Consider the following 24,417-nt stretch of genomic DNA (forward strand, 5'->3'; position numbering starts at 1 on the left):
GACGCAATCAGGTGTTTATGACATCGCCTCGGGGCAAAACCGACAGAACAGAACTCTCCCTGTCACTGTCCCTCAATATATTTCTTCTCTCACTGTGTGTGCGTGTGTGTGTGTGCGTGTGTGTGTGTGTGTGTGTGTGTGTGAGAGAGAGAGAGAGAGAGAGAGAGAGAGGAAGAGAGAGAGAGAGAGAGAGAGAGAGAGTCCTGTAGCAAAGAAACAAAAACGTGTGTTTATTAAAACAAGTATTCGGAATCCAACTTTGCTGAAGCAGAATGTGGATTTAGTCTGAAGCTTATCTGCCCCACACACGCACGCACGCACACACACACACACACACACACACACACACACACACTTGCCGCCTTGCCTGTTCTGTAATTTCACTCAGTGGCACGTGCGTCTGTCTGTCACCGGCAGAGTATGTACACTACATGGGGAAGGAGGGAGAGAGTGTGTGAAAGATGGATAGGAAACGAGAGAAAGAGGTAGAAAAAATAGGAAAAGAGTGAAACTAATCTGAGAGCCAGAAAAACAAGAATGACAATGGAACAGAAAAAAGGAAGGAGAAATGGAGAAAGAAACATGCAAGGAAGAAAGGAGCATGAGACAAATTAAAAGAGACAAAAAGGAGTGAGAATGGAAGACAAAGCAAGAAAGAAAGAAATGAGACAGAGAGAGAAAGACAAGATAGGGAGAGAGAGAGAGAGAGAGAGAGAGAGAGAGAGAGAGAGAGAGAGAAGATAAGGAGAAACAGCAAAAGAGACAGCAGGTCCAAAAGTAACATGACCCCTTTGTCCTATAACACGGTGCTTTAGTTCTATTATAGCTGAGGCTAATCTGTCCTCTCATATAGCAGTTGAAAGGCTGTTAGAACCTGCTCATTGTTTGTCAGTCTTCCCCATCTCTCTCTCTCTCTCTCTCTCTCTCTCTCTCTCTCTCTCTCACTCACTCACTCACTCGCTCGCTCGCTCACTCACTCACTCACTCATACACACTCTTCCCAATCCCACACAAAAGGACTACCATTATATCAGTGATTCGTCCAGTTGTATAACTTTCAGAATAGATCTGTAATACTTGTCTGTGCTTGTCTAGCCCTCCCACGGTGAAGCCCACTCACTGGCCGTCAATGACCGTTGGCTGTGGCCTGTGAAAATGCGTGGGAAACCTGGAGAGAGGCAGAGCTTTTGTGGGGTATGTGGGCCTTTGATGGTCCTCTAACATAGTGGAATATGTGCACACGATCCTGTAATCACAAACACTGTTATCCTTGTAAAGCTAATATCAAAACTGATGTGGGTGAGACAAAGTTCAATAAATATTCACTTCGAAATGTGTGGTCTTAAAACTGAATATAATATAAATTTAACTATGGAACTGGACAGATATATGGATGAGTTCAGATTTCAAACTGACTGCTGAGTCAAGTTTGGAGTCACTGGAGTGCAAATCGGATCGAGTTTCAAATCTTTGGGCTGTGAGTACAATTTGAGTTTCTAGTCACTGAAGTTGAGTCTCTGACTGATGCCTATCTTTGAGTTGAGTCCTGAGTCATTTGGGTGTGAGTCTGGGTTTCAATTCATTGGGTCCATGTCAAGTTTTGAGTCAGTGTTGTCATGACCAAATCTGGTCTTTAACACAGCACTTTAGTAAGATCTCATTGACAGCTGCAATCATTGAAAAAGTCCATCTTTATTATAGTTTAAAATAAGGAAATGTTTATTACAGGACAACCTTCCATCAGTGGGACAGAAGCACTATACAGAGTAAATAGATGTTTAAAGTTAAGAGACATTCAGAGGCAATTAAATATTAAGCAATGTAAATTGGCAGCTTTTTTGTAACTTATTAAAAAAAACTGCTGCGTTGGATCTACTTGTACCAGCACAACACATACTAACATACCATTACCTCATCAGTGTCACTGCAGCACTGAGAATGATCCACCACCCAAATCATACCTGCCCTGTGGTCGTCCTGTGGGGGTCCTGACCATTGACGAACAGGGTGAAAGGGGCCAAAGCATGTATATAGAGCAGCAGATGGGGTCCAGTCTGTAGAACTACAAAGTGATGCTGTGGACAGTGGAGCAGAGGGAATGGACAGTGATTGTAGAAACCACCAAAATTATTAATGTATTAATGTTAATAATTATTATTATTTGGTATTTATATTGGTAAATATTTAATTAATAGAGTTGTTACATTTAACGCAAAAATCTTTCAATTAAATTCACATGCACAGTCCTACAACCCCCGCTCCAATGTTAAACAAGTATTTTTTTTCTGTATATCAGTGTGGTATTTCTCAAAAGCACAGTTTCAAATAGCAAGGTTTTTTCTTACACCATAAACATAAGGAACCAGTCCTTTGAACTTGAGGTCTCAAGTTGCAGGTGAGTGGAGGTGGGGTGTGTGAAGGTGAGGTGGGGACCAATTGCATATTCATGTTCATTTTCATATTCAGTTCATGTTAAATCGAAACCCCTATTTTATCCTTCAAACCCTGTAGTTTTATTTATTTTATATTTTTAAATATAAAATATTTAATGGAACCATCGTAAACCCCCTGAAATGTTGCACTGAGTGACATTACAGACAATGTTTTAAATTCTTGCATCCAGTTTTAACCAGTCATAAGAGGCTCATTTCCATTAACAAACACCAGTCATTTGTGTCTTTATGAGTCATTTAAAGTGAAAGCAGCCCAGTTCACCTTACATTATGCAACTGTAGGGACTGTTGTATGCTCAGAATAGCGTGGTCCTCAGACGAGCCTGGTTAAACAGTGTGGGGGAGGTCAGGGGCATTAAGCGGCTGGTGCTGTTTCCGTGTAGCGGCCCTGGCAGCAGGTAACCAGTGTTCTCTGGTTAATGTCAGCGTAAACCGAACGATTGAGCTCATTAGTGTAACTTTCCTCCTTGGACAGATGCCAGCAGCTCCTCTTGCAGACTGGAGGGTGTCAGGTGAGGGTGAGGAGAGAGACTTCTTTACTATTTAATGTGGGGGGGGTCACCTGTCAGGACTCAGTCTGGTACATAGAGACTGTCTGTGTACAGAGTAGAGGAGAAAGGCAACATTTAAAAGGTAGTTCATCAAGCTGTTGTATCAATTCTGTGATTATTTGATTGCATTTAGCCACAAGAACATTAGGGCTGATGTTGGATGTTATGTTTGGATTACAAATGCCACTCCAACTTGTCCCAAATAAATTAGATTGAGATCTATTACTATAGGAAATGCAATTCCACTGCTTTAATTCCATATATGGGACTTTTTCCAGTTGCGGTTCCTGCCAAATCTCTCAGGGGGGAAGTTGTTGGGATAACTGCTAAGGTGACTTGTTCACTGGCCAAATTATGAACCAGCCATCTAGACAACTGGCACATTGCACTGTACAAGTTAATAAGGAATCAAACTTGACAGTGTCATTTAACACTGAAGAGTTTTATTTCTGTGGTCACCTCATGTAGAAATACCACAAATAACCACTAGATTCATAAAGCTTTCTCTTTATGTACATACTGTACAGTATTTGTGGAGAGCTTTATCCAGGAGTTAATTATAAAGGTCTTCTTTAATAAGAAGAATTTACTTTGCCTCTACAGTGAATCAACAATCAGATGTGGTCATAAACAAGTAAATTGCCATTGATTCGCACTCACAGATATTTTGAAGAGAGACCAGCTTTATAACTAATCATATAAAATTATATACATTTTTCACTCTGCAGTCTTCAGATATTTTTTAGATGCAGAAGTTCCAGAATAAAGAGTACTGTGAAGTTTACAAAAGTCACACTGACCAGATCACTAGCTGCTCTCTCTACACGTCTCTGGCTGCTCTGGGTATCCATGCAGGGTTGTGCCTTATTTTTCAGTGCCTTATTCACTATATACTTCACTACAGAGTAAGCAATGTAGGGAATAGTGTAGGGGGCCATTTGGAACAGGCTTCACCTTGTATATAACAAAAGCATATTAGGGCGAGCCCTCCCAGAACCCACTGAGAATGAACTGAAGGCTCTGCAGCTCGAAAAAAAAGAGTCTTAACATGAGAGTTTATCAGAGGAGTCTGGGGCAAATTTCCACCATCTTGAAAATGCCCAAAATAGAGGCGGACTGTACGGAACAAAACCTAACACTGATTGGACTGTGATACTTAGAGGTGGGACAAACCATCTGGCAGAGCTTGGTTAATACAGAGCCATGGGTTTTTAATGAAAGAAAAATGGTGCATCACTCCATTACGCCCTCCCCATATTTAGCGCATATTTGACACAGAGCATCAGGCTCCTGTGCATCTGCTCCAGAGTATCCCATGTCACTCATACACTTTATATACAAAACTATTATTGGTAACTCCCTGTTTATTTGTATTCCCTTTTAAATGTGAAGCATTGAACCCGCCTTCTTTGTTTTGTTGTTCCCAGCACTTGGACTGAATTGGTAAAAACAGCTTTCAGGTTTTCTGCACCATTTGCCTGGAATGTAGACAAAACAAACTTAAGATTAGAACATGTTACCATTGAACAATTTAAAGGCTGTGATGAAGACCATTGAGTCCAGATTGTCGTTTTGTAGATATATATATATATATTTTTTTTTTTTTTTTACATAAGCTATATTTATCTGAATATGTTTTTGTGTGTCTTATCATTTATTGTAACTCTGTGCTACTTTCAATTTTGGCCAGGTCTCCTTTATATCAGTGATCTCAATGGGACTAACCTGGTTAAATAAAGGTTAAAAAAATATTTTTAAAATACCTATGTTTACAAACTGGGCGCATTTACCTGAATTCACTCATTAAAAGGACTGTCTACAAATCTTTTGGACTGACACTGCCATCTGAGTCAGCAAGGTACTCTACAATGTACCATTTGATCAAAAACTAATCTGAACAACTTGGTTTGCATCATTCATTCATTGTCTGAAACCTCCAGGTCCCTGGAGCTGTGTGACTGTGACACTACCTGCTGCGCCACCGTGCCGCCCTGGCTTGCATTAAAACTGTTTAATTCTACAGAAATAATGAAGAAACTGTGGAATTCCTCTTTAACCTGGTTTGTTTAATCTTAAAATATTTTCCAGATCCCTGTTTTGCAACAATAAAAAGCCTCAAAATATCCATCCATCCATTATTTGTAACCGCTTATCCAATTCAGGGTCGCAGTGGGTCCAGAGCCTACCTGGAATCATTGGGCGCAAGGCGGGGTCACACACTGGAGGGGACGCCAGTACTTCACAGGACAATACACACACACTCACACATTCACTCACACCTACGGTCACTTTTGAGTCGCCAATCAACCTACCAACGTGTGTTTTTGGACTGTGGGAGGAAACCGGAGCACCCGGAGGAAACCCACGCGAACACGGGGAGAACACACCAACTCCTGCCTCAAAATATGAATACTGTAAATTTTCCTATGGCTTTTACCATAGGCTTAAGCCTAAAGATCAAAACTGAAGACTTTGGGTTTTAATTAGACTCACTCAGACTAGCAGCCACTTATTTTGCTAATGCTTGTACGTGCAAAAAATGGTTTTAATGCAAACTTGTACAGCCCTGAGGTGTGACAACGCAGATAGAGCATGACCAGAATTTATGTCCAGTGTCAAATCTGAGAGACGGGGCCTACTCTAAAAGAACTGCCGTGAGAATTGAGTCTGCTAGGCTGCTGAGATCTATGGCTTGTAGGTACACTCAAGTAACCTCTGAATTTGACAGATTGTCCATACTTAGTGTATCAAAGCATGACTCCCATCACAAGCACTAAAATGAACTCAGTAATGCAGCACCTCACTTGACACAATGCTCTCAGTGCAGTCAGTAAGTCCCTAAGTATTACAACCCTAATAGAACTATTTCCCAAGTTTATTGTTTTCAAAATACACAAATAAATACCTACTAAATATCATGCAGTCTGAAGTGAAGTCTGAGATATCTAATGGAATTTGTCTCCTTTTTTTGCAGTAAAAATCTCTTATCTTTAAAAGACATTGCACTATATCTTGAAAAATTGCTGTGACAATTTGAAGCCATTTTATTTGCTTGCTGCATGTTCTTCACATATCTAGGTTTTGTACAATTTGTCTATAAAAACAATGACTCTATTACTGTGCAGAATCTTAACTTCTAGATAGGGCAAGTAGACAATGACAGTGAGCTTCTTTTAGGATCGTATTAGCAGTTGACAGCTTCCCAAACCATAAACTCAGGAGTGTAATGACATGAAAACTTAGATTAAACACACACAAAAATATTTTTTTCATTTTATGGAAAAAAAAAACACTTACATTAAAACATTCCAGAACTGTCTCACTTGTAGTGGTATACAGTTTGATGCCCTGTTCAGGACACTGCAGATGGAGCCAGTTAAAAGGCTGAGCTCATAACACAGCCAAGGACGGAGGAGAAAATGGATGGGTATGTGTTGTTAATTTAGAAACAACATTACCTTTAAACTTTAACTACATGTTCCAAGACGACACGGGGCATATCCATTAATTTTTACATTTGCTTTGTTTAGGTTAATACAGCAAAATAGTCAATTTTCTATTTAAATCGGCTATCATCATCTCATGGTCAACTGACTTCATTTTTGAAGACGGTTCATGAGATGATATTGAGTTAAACAGAGGAAATTGACTGCTTTGGTGTTTTATCCTGAGGTACACTACACTGTTCTGTTAATATAGAAAGGAATTATCTAAATGTTCATGCAAATGTTTGAGCGTTTTATAACGTTTAACTCTGGAGTTCTATCAGACCTTCTCTTTTTTTAAGCCGCTGGATGTCGCCAGAGAGGATTTACAATTAGCCTGCCTTCTGTGTGTTTGGGGTATTCACTTGTAACAGACTATACTGTAAAGCAGGCGCGTATAAGGGAGGGTGCAACGTATTTAATTCCTACTTTTTTCCCTTAAACTCGAAAATAAACATGTGTATCTGCTCTCGCGAGATCAATCTGAGCGGCGTTCCCCTCAACTCCGTCTCTGAAAATATTTTCTCAAGTATACAATGTGTTACATTGGTGGCAGCGGTAGAATACATTTTCAGTTGATCGCGGACGGAGTTTCTTTACCCTAGTGGTTTTCTTTGTATAGATTAGTTTAGTGAAAATATAAATTGTTGCTTCAATAGAGTTCAATAGAGTTGGAGTTCATTTTTTAAGCTCCTGTTAAACCACGGATACACAGTGAATCAGCCAATCACGGGGGTAGACACTTTAACCATGATGCACCGCGGGCTTCAAACTCTTATTATTTCAGTTTTTTAGTGTTTTTTATGTCTTCCAGAGAAAGAGTTTTTTTCAACAGAGCGATATTGAGTGTTGTTTATGTCCGCTATTGTATTTTCTACGGAATGTTGTGGCTGTGCTCGACTAACCGTCGAGGTGAGGTAAGTGTGTTTGGGTTTGGTTTGATCCCGTTCTAGGCGTCTTCAGTACACTCTTGTTTCTCTTCAGATCGTATAAATCTTTCGCCTTTTACTAAAGATTTCCGTGGGGAGGAACATTATGAGTATCAACTAATTTTTTGATGCCCTGCTTCACTGCGGGGCTTCCTTTACTGGTTAAAAACAGAAATAAGTCTTTAGCAAGGTTTAATCTGACCGATCTGTTCCACTTTAAAAGGACAGTAGTTCCGTTGTAGTTTCTCCTCATTACAGGTGTAGTTAACATTGGTCAAATACAGTCGTACTTAATAGGAGTTTGGGTACTGTTTATGTATTTTCTTGCTGCGTCAATTGTGATCTGTCCTAAGATTGAAATTTTGTGTCTCGTTAAAGAAACTCTCCTTTCTGCAGGTCAGTGTGGGCGTATGTATATCTTGCTATAGTCTTAACAGGCCGTATTTTACTGTTGATGACCTCCATTAATTCCATTTAACATGTTCCATTTAACACAGGTTTTTGGTTTAACGTAGGCTTTTTTACATTTTGAGCTCCATATTTTACTGTGTTAGACGCTTAGAGTTTATTTACCACATCCTCCACGCTAATGGACCGTACCTCCATATATTATTAGAGTATTTACTAGTGTAAGTGTCCCCACCTATTGTTAGATTTGTGTACCGGTTCCTCAGTACAGTAATCTCAGTAATCCTCTCAGACATATAATAATTAATTAGAACTACCTTTCCTATTATTGTTGGTATACTGGACACTTTTTCACCTATTGTTTAACAAGTTATATCGTCTCTTCCTCGTTAGTATAGTGGACAGTATCTCCGCCTGTCACGCGGAAGACCGGGGTTCGATTCCCCGACGGGGAGAGTGTACGTTTTAACTTAATTTACAAGACTACGAGTAAACCAACCAACAATAATCTACTGTAACAGCCACGGTTTCACTCGCATCTTTCAGTTTCAGACTTCACTCCTAAATGCATAATTTATGCGTAAAATATAGAATTTACCTCTTTAAGTTTGAAACCCTAAACGGAGGGAATGACAACCAGAGCGCTTAAAATTGTTCTCACGGTGAAGCAGCCAATCACAGGGCGCAGCCACTATACCCATAATGCACCGGGGATTTAAAATGTTAATATTTATTTTATAGTTGTTTAACGTGTTTTTAACTGTTTGTTTGTAAGTTTTGTTTGTTTTTTCTAAAGAAAGTGTTGAGATGACAGAGCGGTTTTGAGCGTTGGTCTCGGTCCGCTGTTTTTACACTCTTGTGGCTGTACTCGACTAACCGTCGAGGTGAAGTGGGTGTGTTTGAGTTTGGTTTGATCCCGTTCTAGGCGTCTTTAGTACACTCTTGTTTCTCTTCAGATCGTATAAATCTTTCGCCTTTTACTAAAGATTTCCGTGGGGAGGAACATTATGAGTATCAACTAATTTTTTGATGCCCTGCTTCACTGCGGGGCTTCCTTTACTGGTTAAAAACAGAAATAAGTCTTTAGCAAGGTTTAATCTGAGCGTTCTGTTCCACTTTAAATGGACAGTTGTTCCACTGCAGTTTCTCACCATTAAAGGTGTAGTTAACATTGGCCAAGTTAAGTCGAACAGACGCGAATAATTATTTTTTAAAGTGTGTGTCTGTGTGTGTAATGATAGGTATTTAAATTTTCACACGGTCATTTCCGAAAGAGATTTTCTAACGGGCACGATGCTCACATTAGTGAAACAGCGCCGAATATGTGTATGTTTTATAGTCACCAGCGTTAGGTGCAGGTACGGCGCGGAGTATTGGCTGGAGTTTCCGATATTTATCGGTTCAGGTCTTCACGTGGTCGCTGTAACTGTTTATTGCCACTTCCTCGTTAGTATAGTGGACAGTATCTCCGCCTGTCACGCGGAAGACCGGGGTTCGATTCCCCGACGGGGAGTAAACATGCTTTTGTATTCTCTAATACATCAAACGATGATACTCTTATTTGTTAACTTGTTGTTAATGGACACACTACTTGTTTTAAAAAGTAATACTTAGTTTTTCTGTACAAACTATTTTGGGTAACATCAGAGATATGAATATGCAATTAGTCTCTGTCTCCACTTACACCCCCACCACACACCATTAGCTCACAAAACGTTGACAGGAATGTCTCCTTAGGTTTATGATGTAAGAAACGTTGCCAGTGCTAGTCCTTTCAGAGGTGCACTAAGTGTGTTAAAACAGGGTTAAAACACTAAAATATGCAGGGGATGTTGCTTCCAGGACAGGCGTTGAGACTGGCTTAGGCTACAATCAATGCACTCCCTGCAGCCAAAGTCCCAGTATGAAAATACATTTATCTGTCTAATTTATAGCTTCTGCAGCACAGATGACTTTAGATTAGGATCCAGTTAACTGACTCCTACTGGCCAAGACAGGAACTGCAGCAGCAGAAAGAGAACACGGCTCAGTTTTCCAAAGACATCTTGGTGTTAAGATCATCTTATACAATGAGAGCGTTCAGTGTGATGGTCATTATACCAATTAAGAAGTTTCTTCGTTTATTTGTTTTTCTGTGTGACAGGGACATGGAAATGTGTTTTAAATGGAAGGTGCTGTAATTTTATTAAGCATGTCATTGACTGAGAAAGTTTGAAAATGTCTGTTAAGATGAATGTGCCTTTGAGCCTGTAACAATTGCTATGAGTTGGAGGCAGATGTGAGAGGTTGACCTTTCTGGCTCTCCAGACCATCATGTGTAATGTGGAGACTTTACAGAGAATTTACATCCTGAAAAATTTAAGGCCAAATTTAAAGGAAGGGAAAATGTTGTAGGCATTCTTCTAAATGGATGAAGCTATTGCATTTAGCAGCCTCAAACACATACATAAACATGGTCTAGTGGATTTCTGTTATATGTTATTGTTTTCAAAATGTCCAGCCTGACTAGGTTTGACATAATTCCCTAGTGTAATAAAAGTATGTCTGTCTTTCATGTGGAAGTCCTGGGTTTGATTTCTCAGCAGGGAGAAAACTATGTTCTGTTCTGTCATATAAGGAAATTCACGTCTGTGCTGTGTGTTTTGAGTATGTGTGCCTTTATGCATGGGAACACAGAGAGGTCAGTTGGCTAAGCTGTGAGCCAGGTTGATGAGGTCACCCGTTCCAGCAGGGGTCAGTGATAGTTTCTGACCCACCCATGATTCAGCTAGGTCACAAACGCAATCTTCAGGCTTCTAGAGGCAATCAAGCCATGTCTCCTTGCTCTGGCAGTTACACTGATGTGTCATCACTAATAGTGTTGTGTTTACAGGAGCTGAATCTTCTTCATCACTTCACATGACAGCACCCCACTCCCTTATCTAAGACTCTCTCATTTTCCCCTCACCCTCAGCTACAACTACATCCTTTCTCAGGACACAGAGTTGCTGAAAGCACAGTGCTGTTTGATGTTTGTCAGAACACAGTAGTCTGACACCAGCATTGATGGAGGAAGAGGAAGAAAACTTATCCAGGACAAGCTGAATCCATCACAGTCTTTATTCTGTTGACACTCAGAAAATCACAGTTTAATTTGTGACGTTAATCATAGGACTGCCTGTGGCAAAAAGCACTGAAGATAAAGAACAAGGATTCATCCAGGTCACTGACTCCTGCTGGCCAGGGGAGGAACTGCTGCAGTGGGAATGTTTTGAAGAAGTTAGGGCCCACTATACTCTCTTCCTACCTGCAGCCACCAAAATTCCTGTTGAAGCATACACCTCAACACTAAGGTTGCTGTGGCCGTTTATGATCCGATCAGCAACCGGCTATCCTTAACAACTACGGTTACTCATTGAGCCCAGCCCATGAATACACAAACCAGCCACTGTATCACTAGCAATTCACAGAGGTCATGAAGCAGGCACCTCCCCTCATGGGTGTTTTGCTGAATTAAGCCCACAACACCTCTAGAAGGCTCAACAGTGAAGTCAGGCATCCCAGACCCACCCCCCTCTAAGACAGATTTACAGTCCTACCTCACCCTTTACCATCAACAACCATAAATCCACACTGGCCTCCCTGGTGACTAAAGCAGTACCTAGCCCCACTGGCACCGTTAATGCTTCCTCAGTGCCACCAGTTCCATGTGACCTTTACATACTACATCACCAACAATCCCAATAGCATCTTTACAGTGCATTTCCCCAAGTAATCTGTGCTCTCCTTATCCACAACATGTTTCTTATAACTCCTTCACAGCTGCCCTTAGTTTCTGGCCCCTGATGCAGGATTGCACAAGCAGGGATGTGACAGATTTGCCTCAAATCCTCTAACACCTATCTCCACCAGTCTTACATGTGCCTGCCACCAGTGTTCCCTGAGCCACCAAGTCTGCATACTTCAGCTTCTTCCTTTCAAATGCTTCATCTACTGCATCCTCAAATGGAACCGTTAACTCTATGAAATAAACTATCCGTTTACTTTCACAGTAGAGCACCATGTCTGGCCTGAGTGTAGTTAATGCAATGCACTCTGGGACCTGCAGCTTTTTTTTCTACATCCACCAGCAATTTCCAATCTCGTGCTTCACCCCAACCACCAGTATTTTAAGCCTGCACACTTTCTCAAAAACATTCCCTTGCCTTCTCTCTGGTGATGTGGCCTTACTAAAAGTTTTCCCCGAATCACTTGACCCAAGGCCTGCCCTTCCGCATTGTACTTGGCTAATCACATCCCTTAGATCTAATGAGCTCCTGGCTACCTGCAAGGCCACTTTCCGATTCCACTTTCTTCCTGTTTTTGTGATAAATCTAGATCTAGCTAAATCTAAGAAAACATGTAAATCCCTACCCACTTTCTTAGCTGTCTGAATGTGATGCCCAATCATGCTGCTATGTTCCAACCATCCTGCAAAACCAGAAACCCTTGCTTTTTTAATAAGGGATCAATTAATTTGTTTGCTTTCAAATAAGCAGCAAGTCTCCATGCTATTACACTAAAGAAGATTGTACTCTGCACATTAAGAAGACTTACGGGCTGAAACTGTTCTATACTCACAGCATCTTTCTCTTTAGGGATAAGAATACAACCTGCTCTTCTCCACTCTTTTGGAATGATCCCTTTCTTCCAAATAACAACCATCAAACACCAAAAAAAGTTCAAGACCTCAGGTGCATACTTGTACATCTAATATGGCACACCAGCTAATAATTGCTAAAATTTGACCAATTTAAATACCCATATGGTCTAATTTTATTATTATTATTATTATTTGCTTGTTTGTTTTCTCTGCTGGGCAGCACCTTGTCACAGTCACACAGCTCCAGGATTTCAAGTCCCGCACCAGATGACTGTGAGGAGTTTGGTGTATTCTTTGTCTGTATGGGTTTCTTCTGGGTGCTCTTGTTTCCTCTCACAGTCCAAAACCACATGTTGGTAGGTGGATTGGCTACTCATAGGTGTGAGTGTGTGAGTAAATTTGAGTTGTGTCGTGCTGTGAAAGACTGGCGCCTCCATCCAGGCGAGTCCAGGGTGTGTTCTTGCCTTGTGCCCAGTGATTCTGGGTAGGCTCCAGACCCAAAGCAACCCTGAACTGGATAAGCGGGTTAAAGACAATGAATGAATGTTTCCTTTGTGAGACACAGAGTTGGGGCAACTCACTAGTCAACCTATTAGAAATATGGGCAGGATATGTTTATTTGTTTGGTATTAAAAATTATGACAAATTTCCCCAAAATACATGAGTCAGCTGGCTTGAAATTGTGGAAATATATGTTTTAAAGCATTTATTTTTCATTCTTTTGGTTTTGTCATTTTATGTTTACTGTTGCACAGCATTAAAAATTACTTTTGTAATTTTATTTAAAAAATAATAAAAATCTAAAGTTGATATACTTTGAAAATGCCAAGTGAGAATATTTTATTCATTACCACATTTTCTATGAGTTCTATCAAGGAAAAACTGCTGCAAAATTATTTGCATTGATTTGTTTTGTTCTTGGGGATAATACTGTATTGTTTATGTGATTTAACAATGGTGAATTATGATGTTAGCAATAGTGAATGTAGTGTTAATGCTTGATTTAAAAAAATTAATGTAATTTTATTTTTTTAATGAAATAAATAATAACTACTTTTGTGTGGTAAAAGTGACACAGCTCCTTTAACTTTATGCTTGTCAGGGGTAATATCTGTCTTGCTAGGTGTAGTGTGTGTGCGAGTACATGTGTGTTTCACATGTTTAACATTTCAGCAGGTCACCTTGCTCTCTCACGTTGTTGATATCTGCAATCACAGGTTACATGCATGCACGCATAGTGTACACGTGTATGTATATGTATTGTGTGTGTGTGTGTGTGTGTTTGTATACATCACAGTTTCAGCACTGCTCCTACCTCTGCAATGCCATTAAAGGTGTTTGGTGTCTCCCTGTCTCGTCTCTACTGGTCAAACAGAAAAACTTTGAGTCACACAGTACTGATTTTCAGTTGTAGCTATATTTATACATATGGGAAGCTATTTGTTTTGTGTTTTATGCCCAGGTCACTTTACATAGGACTGTCTTAAAAACCGCTCTTTATGGCCCTGAACATAAAAATGTTATTATTATTATTATTTAATTCTTTACAATCTATTTATTTATTTTAAACTTCCAGACATCTGTTTCTGGATTCAGTTTGTTAAATCATGTGAGATTCCCCTTTGGTCAAGACAGTAGATAAATGTATCTGCCTGAAAAGATGTTTTGGACAATGCCAGGTCTTTTGGCTTTCAATTATTTTCAATAATTCTTTAGAACGGGTGGCACAGTGGTACAGCAGTTCCTGTCACTATCACACAGCTCCTGGCTCTTGCGTTTGTGGAGTTTGCTTTGCTCTCTTGTGCCTGGATTGGTTTCCTTCCACAGTTCACATATTGGCTATGCAAAATTTTGCGTAGGTGGGAATGTGTGATCTTGTGATGCCCTGTGATGGACTAGCACTCGATTCAGGGTGGGATCCTGCCTTGCATCCAACGATTCAGGAAGGCTTTGGACCCAGTGAAATGGCTACAGATAATGAATGAATGAGTTCTTCAAAGAACCATCTTCTTAAGTGTTTCAAGGCATTCCAAAAAATTTTAAATGTCTAATTTGGTTATTATATTTGGAAAGCACTTATATATATTATGTAAGTCCTGTAAACTTTTACACTCACAAATCTCATTTTCAAACATGGTTTCTTCAATGAGCCAAAGGTATATTTTGATGGTATTGCGCAGAGAAACCTTTTAAGGGCTTTTATTTTTAAGAGACAGATATGTCAAAACAGTCTATTCAAAGTGATATGAGGTTTTTGTAGCAAAGAACACCTATACGTTTGAAGCACATTAACTTTATTCATGTTTTCTTGCTGTCCCTATTTATACGTACAATTGTAGAGCTGTTATGTTTATAAAATATCATGGCATTGTCACTATCATGCAGCATAAGGACAGGCTGTCAGTATGGAACATTGTGTGTGAGGATCAGTGTACCCTGCCCTTTGTCGTGACCACTCACACCAGCAGATTCACTGTCCACTACCACAGCCTCCTCTCACCTTACTGATGTGCTGCAGCTAGAGTAGCCAGTGGGAGGTACCTTTCCTTCCACTGAGTATAGATTACCAGAAGAGGTGAGATAATCATTCAGATAGACAGAAATCTAGGAAGGAGAACTGAAGGCTGGAGAACTAAGGATTATCTGAGAAGAAGAAAGATACCCCTGCTGTCTCACCTTGGCAAGGAGAGTGAGATGATCCAGTCATATCAGTCCAGTTTGAGTGCTGTAGTGTAGAATGAGATGTCCAGTCCTGCTGGCAAATTCCAGTTGTAACTGACCCTTGTCAACTGATATAAGGCTCTTTTTCCCCTCTTGTGCCCTTAGTATCATCTGTGCTTCTGTAATCTAAAGCGAGAGGTGTAGTCCTCTGAGTTCCAGAGCAGGCATCCGAGGCTGGCAGCGTGAGAGCCAGAATCACTGAATGAAGATTATGAAACAGTGACCTTACATGTTTCCATAGATCTGTCTGTAATAATACTTTACGCTTAAAATATCAAAACTACTTTACAATAACAAAAAAATGATTTCTTGTCTAAAGGTGTGTTACACTGTATTGGTGGTAGGTGTAATAATATTTAGAAAAGAACGATAATAATTAGTATTTGTACAACACATCATTAACTTCATCTCCATGCTGTTGGAACAGAAGCTTGCATCTTTATTCTGACATTATTCATTGTTAAAAATACATGAAAAATGTTAGAACTGAATGAAACACAAGAAAAGTTTTCAAGTTACCTAAGGTTAAATTTTGTTATAAAAATGGGCAAATACATTCATTGTCTGTAACCACTTATTCAGTTCAGGGTCGAATAGTCCCCCTGGAGGGGGCTCTAGTCCTTCACAGGGCAACACACACATTTATATACACACTCACATCTATGGACACTTTAAAGTCACCAGTCCACCTACCAATGTGTGTTTTTAAACCATGGGAAGAAACCCACACAGACACAGGGAGAACACACCAAACTCCTCACAGCTGTGTGACTGCGACACTTCCTGCTGTGCCACTGTGCGGCACTGTGCAAATACAATCAGGAATTGTAAGGTGTTTTTTTAATTTTATTTTTTTACAACAGTGGTGTTAAAAGTATTAGAAACTTAAACAAATTAATAATCAAAACTGCGTATTCAGTTAAAATCATTGATGCTGATGCTGAGGTAAAATACGGCTGTAAAATCTCTCCTTATTGTATTTACATTTACAATCTTGTACCTATTTTATCTTTAGTCTTTTATTTAGTACAAGTGCTAATTAATAACTAATAATTTGTTTTAAGTGTAATTATGTTTAGTCATTTATTCTGGTGTTATATGTTACATTTACTATGAAAATCACTCTTACTGGAATGATAAATATTATATAGAAAAGCCAATATTTTCTTGGCTTCCCTACAGCCCACAGTATTGTAGCAGTGGAAATCCTTTCTTCTGTTTTGTCTCGAATCTGAAACTGATGCACAAACCACTAAAATGTGTCGGTAACTGCTGTTGCATAACTGTTAAAGATCTGTTTAATTATGTAAACTAGGATTAGTCTGCAGTGGCAACCTCACTGAAAACGGTCTCCAAGCTGGGCATGTGTATGTGTGGACAATCTGTTGATCACAGCAGTCAGGGAACTGGGTGTGGACACTGTGAGGGGAAAAAATCTCATATTTCAAATGTCTAAGTGTGAATTAGTGAGTGAAAAAAGATCTAAATCACATTAACTGATGTGTTCATGACATGTATCATAATATTTGGTGTAATTTATATTTCAGCTGGAAATGGACAAAAATTGCACCCATGAATCTATATTTATACATGCCTCGTGAACCATTTTTGAGATTTGGCCACATGTTTAGGGTCATTATCTTGCTGAAAGACCCAGTGATGACCAATCTCCAGCTTTTGGGCAGAGGCCACCGGATTCTGATTCAAAATGTCCTGATATTTCATAGAGTTCATGATCCAATTTAATCCAGTTCATGATACAATTTATGAGTAAATAAGATAATGAAACAGGGCTGCATGGTGGTGCTGTTGGTAGTATTGCTTTCACTATAACATGGTCATGTTGCCCATAATTGAAGGCCTGCTTTTGCCTGTAACTCAACATAGGCAAAGAACCTGGATCTGAATTAATGAGAGTCCAGGCAGGTGGGCATTGGTCTAGTGTTGTTATCCTCTCCAGCCTCATGCATTTTAACATGCCTTTGCCAAGGTGAGAGCATATGTGAGCTGAAGGTGAGATTATATCAGCTGATGTTGTTGCAGGTGCAAAATTGCCTATCGATCGTAGACGTCCAGATGACCGGGTGCTAAATTACGAGCCTAATGGAGTGTGTGTGATGATAGACGACATGTCTAAATCCAGACACCAAATATCCATAAAACTGCAAGGCGACCAGGTTATTGAGGAGATGGGAAAGAAAGGAAAAGGTGATGTCTTATGAAATGCAAGACATTACAGAAATGTTCAAAGGCATGAACAAATGAGATTTGAATTTGATGGAACTGGAAGGTTATCTGGTCTGAATCTGAGAAAAAAGAAATATTGCATCATTTTAGTAAAATTCAAAAGGGTAGGTGTGAGCAAAATATAACAAAGGAGTAAAGGTGTATGGAAAAAGACAAGACGGTGAATCAAATAAAAATGGAAATTAAGAAGAAAATAATGAACAATGGGGAAACTGACCTAAAATGATGAGGATAGTTGCTGAATGATGTTAATTTAGAAAAAAACAAAAGCTGAACTGTGTATAATAGCTCACCAAATATGGGATACACAAGACATTGGCTGGTCTTTAAAGGAACACTATGTATCTTTATCTTATATTTACAAATTTATATTTTCACAATTTATTGTGATGCAACACTGACATGTAATACACACTTGTAATGCAATGGAAGAACCACATTTGGTTCAGTAAAGAGCCATTTTAGCTAATATGTTTAAATGGGTAAAGAACCTTATCAAATCATGGATTTTTAAACCTTTAAAAGTTTGTCTATATGCACACATCTCTTAAACAATGTTCTTTATGGAACCAAAAATAGTTATTCTATGGCGGACTGCAGCCAGAGAAGAAAACATATAGAAAAAACTATATACCATGTCATAAAGTCATACATATTTTGAAGTTAATGTCGTTTTTATTATGAGATTAAAGTCAAAATATTTTAAAAATGTAAAGTCAGTGGAGTAGGGGATGGCACTTCATTCTGCTTGCGCATCTGCATTGAGTTTTATGGCACATGCGTGTGAGCGTCATGTCTATTTGGTCTCTACCCAACTCTACGCCCTTGGCCAGACAACATGCAGTTTCCTGTCATAGTTAAAGGGGCCGGTCCAATTAAAACAACGTACCATATATGGCCCACGGGCTGTAGTTTGAAGCTCTATGGCATCACTCATCACTATGTAGCACCTTATTTTTTAAGAATAATTTAGTGTTCTCTTGTTGCTACTAAGGGCACAACATTTCAGAAACTGCACAATGAAACATTTTGTAACACCCCCTTGATGTAAGAACAGTGCTGTAAAAGTGAATTACATTCTGCAGATGTATGTAAAAAAACATGACTGTGGGGAAATGCTGTTCTCTCTGGTTTGTTTATGTTCAGAAGCCCTGCGCCTTTTAAGGTGGAATGGCGTGTGTGAAGCGGGGAGAACATCAATTGTTTGTATGTAGGTGAAATTTAACTTGTTTGTAGTTTTTTATTCACTGTTTAAATTGTCACAGAATCTCATTTGTAACTCAATTTCTTCAGTTTTGTAGCATTTTCTATAACTCAGTTAGCCGTCAACCTAATTATTCCACCTGGAGTAATATGAAACAGCAAAATAGTCAATATTACCCATCTATGGAGTTGGAATAGCACAATATCCTCATCTCGGTTCATGATTTTCAATGTTTGGAGCTCGTTGTCTAAAATAAAAATCCAGATGCTTTTACTCTGCCATGACCATTTATATTTTTTAACCATTTACAGACACTGGGGCTTTGTAAACACATTACATTTACATTTGTAAACACACTTTGTGAGCGCAGAGTGGAGAGCAGCAAATAGCGAGGAAACATCTTCAGAATTTTATAAAAAGTGTTTTTTTGATTAAAATCATGACTGTTCCCTTTAAGAAGAGCATTTCTCATTATTGAGAGTCTTTCATTTATACTCCATCCAATCAAGGGTTGCTAGATGCAAAGAACTTTCCTGTTAGGATTTGATGACATTAAGCCTGTAGAACACAGGTCAGGTACTGATGTACTGAGGTACTTGAATGAGAAGCGCTGGATCAGACAACAGTTCATCCCAAATATATTGAACAGAGCTCAGTCACTCTGGAGAATACAACAGCCCATCTCTGTAGTCCAATATCCCTCAAGTCATTACTTGGTCGTGCAAAGGCCTTAGGCGCATGTACGGCTGCACTAGAGTTTCTCTTTATGATGGCATTGCTCTTCTAGAATTATATAAGATGTCAGTGCAAAATTGAAAGTCTGTATCAATAATAGTGGCACCTTAGCTGAATTCAATAACTGAGCCCTGCAATGAAAAGCCATATCTCAGCCAATTCTACCCTTTATTAGCACATCTGGCTTGTTCAATCTTTGCAGTTTTACGATGAGCGTGCATCTAAAGGAAGTAAATACATCCTAATAAACCAAAAAAACTTCAGTGACTGATTTATTTTAAATAGAAGGCAATCATTTATGTAATTTAATGCTGACAAGTTTTTTACAAAAAAATTGTGTCCACAAACTTTGAAATAGTTTATTCTATTATAGCTCTAATGAAACCTTACAAAACTTGTTTTGCTTTGCTCATAGTACACATGATCAACTTAATCAGTGCAGTAACAACCCTCTTACTGAGTTGTAGTCTGCATGTTAAGGCAGTAAAAATTTAAAATTTTCAGAGCATTGTGCCTGAAATGCAAATAATATTTCTTGTTTTGCCAATTGTAAATTTAATTACCTTCACTCACAGCAGAAAGGCAAATCTGAAAAATGTATTATTATTATTATTAGTAGTAGTAGTAGTAGTAGTAGTAGTAGCAGCAGCTAGTGGTAATAATATGGGATAAAAATCAGTGGACTTTCTCATATGGAAAAGCAAGAGCCCTTTGTTTTGTAGATAACTGCACCATCTAGTGGACATGAGTGGAAATTCAATCGTTTTGAAAGTTAAAAAATGTTATATATTGTTGAGAACAAACTGAATTCTCATAATCTAAATCTCAAGTTATGAATATTTTAATCAGTCATGAAAAATGCCATGCTCTTGATTTCATCAGCATTTCAGTTCGTCACACAAAGGAGTTTCTGGGCTAACAATAACCCAACCTAAACATGAGATTGTCACACACACTCTGCAGGCCACACCCTGAGTCTGTCCTATATATGTCACTTCAATCAACACTCTTTTAAATGCCACACGTCATGAATAATGACCTTATGTTTGTGTAATACAACTGTCCACCTTTACTCCAGATAGCATGTTTAAACTGACCACCTGCCCGTATTAATCACAGCTTAGTCTGTGGTTGTTCAGCTGCATATTTAGCATGACACATGACTGGGCTTGTCCACAACCTTTTGACATATTGAACATACATGTTGTTGGTCAAGATGATTGACTTGTAGACCAGCTTCCAAAACACAATACATGCTGGTATATTCTTATAAGATACTGTAATAGTTATAGAAAGAGTAATAAAGCACATGTGCAGTTCTGCATAATGTAATTGTGTATTTAATATTAAACAATGGTATTCCTTTAATTATAAGTACCATATTGTCACTGTCCGATATAAAATAGTAATTTTACAGGAGAGGGAACTAACCTTCTTAACTTTTAATAGAAATCAAAGTAAAAAAAAATATTCTAAGCAATTGCATACCTAAATATTTAGGAGCATTTTGTATTGGTCAATTCATCATGAACATTTTACACAGTATGTAGGACAACTGATGTGTTCAATGGTGTAGTAAACAAAAACATCCACAAAAGATGGACATACATGTTTTTCACTGCACAGTAAATACAAATCCCATTATGGGAAAGTTAGGACATTTTGTAAAATTAAATTAAATAAAGAAACTTTGAAAGAAACTGATTTGTTAATTTTAGGCCACTGAAGCTTTAAGCTGACAAAACGACAGTTCCAATGTTTTTACTGACCAAATTTAATTGTACAGTAAAAAATAACAATTTTAAAATTTGATGCCTGCAACTCACTTAACAGAAGTTGAGAAAGAGACACTAACACTTTTTAATGTGATAATAGTTATGACTAATCTTTTACTACCTCATGAACCCCACCCCAACTGTACAGGATTCAATTTACGTATATAATTGAATTGTAATTTTATATTTTAGTATCGTTTTTTAATGTTTGATTGATTTTTATTTGTTGCTGTAGGTGTCAGTTTAATTAAAAATCCGTACAATAGACTCAACAACAGTGAAACTCCGCCCCCTTCAGACTAAACCAACTCACTCACCAAGAGAGATCATTAACAGCAGCACGGAGTAACGAGCTTTAGGTATGTAAAACTATAACCCGTGGAAAAAATAAGTGTTTCTGCGCGTTTATGGGGATATTGGTAGCTTTTTCTGGAAGTTTTCCGGAACAGTGTATTTCCAAATTAAAAGTAATTCCCACATTTCCTGCTCCAGCAACTCTCACTTCTGTCCTTTCACTTTTGAAGGTTAATCCCAGCTGTAGTGTGCAAAAATATCTGCTCTCATTTTGGTGCTCTTCCTTATTTTTTTCAGTTAAATCTATCACATGGCGAATTTGTAGTATACAGTAGTATAAGTATTCATATAAACATATTTGTAATATATTACATTGTGTGAATACAATTAACAGGCTAACGTTCAATACAGCATATTACCTGTTACATGTATATTGTAAGGACTACTGAACACTTATGAACAATATTCACACACAGACACTGTGTAAAGCGGACCGCTCCGTTGGCCCTTTAAGTGAGACTGAATGGAGGACTCTGTTCACTGATAGCGGTGAGTCGGCTCTAGAGACAGGAGAGTGGTGATTCTTTTTGCGGTTACAAGAATAAGGTTTTCCTCCTCGGGATTTTTAGTTAAAAATCAACCTCGCCTCAGCGTTCTCATTTAAACTCCCACACTGATGACCCCAACGGCTCTTTGAAAGATTTCAAAGCCTACAAACATGGCCACGAACGCCGTAGCCCTGAAATTACCGGAGTTTTGGGAAGAACACGCCGCCATTTGGTTCGTTCAAGCTGAGGCTCAGTTCGCCATTAGGAAAATCACGGACGACGAGGCAAAATACTATTACGTGGTCGAGCGCTGAACAGCAGCACAGCCTCCAGAGTAATTAACTTTCTGCAAAACCCCCCTTCGTCCGGTCTACGATGGTCCATTCCGAGTTATCGTCCCAGGGGACAGGTTGTTTTGTTGTAGACTTGCGCGGCCTGCACGTCGGGGGCGCCCTCCCAATGCTGTTGTTCCCACAGCGCCCACACCTCCTGGTGGTCCTGCACCCTCTGTTCCTCACCGCAGAGGCCGTTTCGGCCGGGTGTCACGCCCCCTCTGTTGAGGTTCACCGATAGCGGTGAGTCGGCTCTAGAGACAGGAGAGTCGTGATTCTTTTTGCTATTAAAAAAATAAAGTTATCCTCTTCGGGATGTTTGGTTAAAAATCAACATCACCTCGGCGTTCTCATTTGAATAGGAATATATATATATATATATGTATGTGTGTGTGTGTGTGTTATTATTATTATTATTATTATTATTATTTGTACAGGGCTGTCCAAACCTTTGCACAGCTGCGTATCTTATATACTTTCTGTCCTTCAGCATTTAGTATTGGTCATGGCAGTGTTTTCTAAGGAGTACGGCTATGTGGTGCTCACTGGAGCAGCTTCTTTCATCCTCATGGCCCATCTGACTTATTCTGTGGTCAAGGCACGCATCAAGTACAATGTACAGGTGAGCTCGTAGTATTCACTTCAGGAACAGGTGGTGACACATTCCTACCTCTTTGTAAAAGTAAATGGGAAGATGGGCCATTGTAAGTACATGTTAATTTGGTCTTTAATTTCTTCTGAAAATTTCCTTCTAGTATCCCACACTGTACAGCGATGACCCAGAGACAGGCCATATCTTCAATTGTATCCAGAGAGCTCACCAGAACACGTATGTTCCACACTCGCCGGACCTTCTTTAAAAATAATGGCATTTTATCAGAGACAGAGAAAACATCACTTCAGCAGTGACTGAATTGTTCAGCAGCAAGCAGAGTGGTTCAGTTAAACACAAACAATAGTTGCTATTTTGCTTGTACAGTAAGCACATTACTGATTGTTTTTTTCATTCCCTTTAAAGTAATGAAGTCTTGCCTCTGTTCCTGTTCTTATTGACTGCTGGAGGCATACACCACCCAGTGAGTACACAAAAGGCACAAATATATTTTACAACATCCTCTGTATATAGACATCTTCACACTCCTGTTTGTCTGTTAGTGCCTCACCAGTGCATTGGGAATGGTTTGGATTGTTGGCAGAGTCGTCTACGCACGTGGATACTCCACTGGAGGTGAGCAGCCTCTGTTTTTCTCTTCCCAATTGTGTTATTTAGACATACTATTTATTTTCAGACATGGGTGGTGTTATACCTGTAATACATGATATTAAAAACAGCCATCCTGACAGTATGGAATAGAATATACAGTCACAGATGTATATCGAGGAAAGATTACATCTTGATTACATCATGTTATATCTAAAAGTGGGTAGAAACATCTTATTGGTTATAGACACCGGAATGCACTTGTGCATATGTAGCTTGAATAATCTCTGCTTAAAAAAACTGCTAGGACAATCAGGAGAAGCTTCACGTGATCTTAAAGTCACCATGTTCAAATGCCAAGAATTTGCTAGAGGGGACAAAACCCCAGCAAATGCGCTGGATCAGCAGAACTGTTCTTTCTGGAGTAAAGAAGCTCCACCCAATTCGTCTGAAAAGATTTGGTGTTGATGTGAACAAAACATTTACCACCATACATAACCGCCCTAAAGCTCTTATTCTTATTCATATTTATAAATAATTCATATGTCATATGACATGGAGTCACACTTTATGTATCTGGACTCAAGTAAAGTCTTTATAGCGTTTGGTGGTTTCATAGCATTTATCAGTGTTACTCATCCTCTTTATTGCTGTGTTTTCTTGGGCAGTACCTGGTAGGAGGAAGAAAGGGAGGTTTGGAGATGTCGCTTTGCTTGGTATGTTTTTGTGTACTGTCAACAGTGGCAGAGCCTTGCTCGGGTGGTCTTGTAAACCCAAGTGGTTCAGAGGGTTTTTTTAAACCCACCCAAATGAAACAAGTCCATATTAGTATGTATATTTCTATGTTTTTAATGTATGACTGATTGTGTCATTTTTGTTAATAAAAGGAAATGATTAACATTCACAGCAATTT

The 24,417-nt window shown here is 39.0% G+C and overlaps 1 protein-coding gene, 1 long non-coding RNA gene and 2 other non-coding genes across 5 annotated transcripts; 3 read left to right on the top strand and 1 right to left on the bottom strand.

The window, feature by feature from the left end:
* Window positions 1-1,770: 1,770 nt before the first annotated feature.
* Window positions 1,771-6,534, bottom strand: LOC136702663 (uncharacterized). The gene is made up of 3 exons (XR_010803947.1): window positions 6,302-6,534; window positions 4,409-4,482; window positions 1,771-3,048 (listed from the first exon to the last, which is right to left on the bottom strand). It is a non-coding gene; the product is annotated as an uncharacterized lncRNA (long non-coding RNA).
* Window positions 6,535-7,453: 919 nt separating this feature from the next.
* On the top strand, window positions 7,454-7,569 carry LOC136702860 (U5 spliceosomal RNA). The gene has a single exon (XR_010803965.1). It is a non-coding gene; the product is annotated as a U5 spliceosomal RNA (small nuclear RNA).
* A 1,193-nt stretch (window positions 7,570-8,762) lies between these two features.
* Window positions 8,763-8,878, top strand: LOC136702861 (U5 spliceosomal RNA). The gene has a single exon (XR_010803966.1). It is a non-coding gene; the product is annotated as a U5 spliceosomal RNA (small nuclear RNA).
* Window positions 8,879-21,422: 12,544 nt separating this feature from the next.
* On the top strand, window positions 21,423-24,406 carry mgst3a (microsomal glutathione S-transferase 3a). Of its 2 annotated transcripts, none has more exons than XM_066677121.1 (6): window positions 21,423-21,488; window positions 22,794-22,925; window positions 23,059-23,132; window positions 23,322-23,379; window positions 23,459-23,531; window positions 24,173-24,406. In XM_066677121.1, the coding sequence occupies exons 2-6, from the start codon at window positions 22,809-22,811 to the stop codon at window positions 24,301-24,303; spliced, it is 453 nt and encodes a 150-aa protein (XP_066533218.1). In that variant the 5' UTR covers window positions 21,423-21,488; window positions 22,794-22,808; the 3' UTR covers window positions 24,304-24,406. The 2 variants fall into 2 exon arrangements, with proteins under 2 accessions (XP_066533218.1, XP_066533219.1); XM_066677122.1 differs by lacking the exon at window positions 21,423-21,488 and adding an exon at window positions 21,782-22,546.
* Window positions 24,407-24,417: the final 11 nt, after the last annotated feature.

The sequence above is a fragment of the Hoplias malabaricus genome, chromosome 7, assembly GCF_029633855.1.
Source record: "Hoplias malabaricus isolate fHopMal1 chromosome 7, fHopMal1.hap1, whole genome shotgun sequence".
Lineage (NCBI taxonomy): Eukaryota > Metazoa > Chordata > Actinopteri > Characiformes > Erythrinidae > Hoplias > Hoplias malabaricus.

Excerpts from the sequence above, each read along its gene's own strand:
- mgst3a (XM_066677121.1), top strand. The coding sequence starts at position 22,809 with ATGGCAGTGTTTTCTAAGGAGTACGGCTATGTGGTGCTCACTGGAGCA. Across the intron at positions 22,926-23,058 it reads GCATCAAGTACAATGTACAG|TATCCCACACTGTACAGCGA; the intron begins GTGAGCTCGTAG and ends ATTTCCTTCTAG. Across the intron at positions 23,532-24,172 it reads ACGTGGATACTCCACTGGAG|TACCTGGTAGGAGGAAGAAA; the intron begins GTGAGCAGCCTC and ends TTTCTTGGGCAG.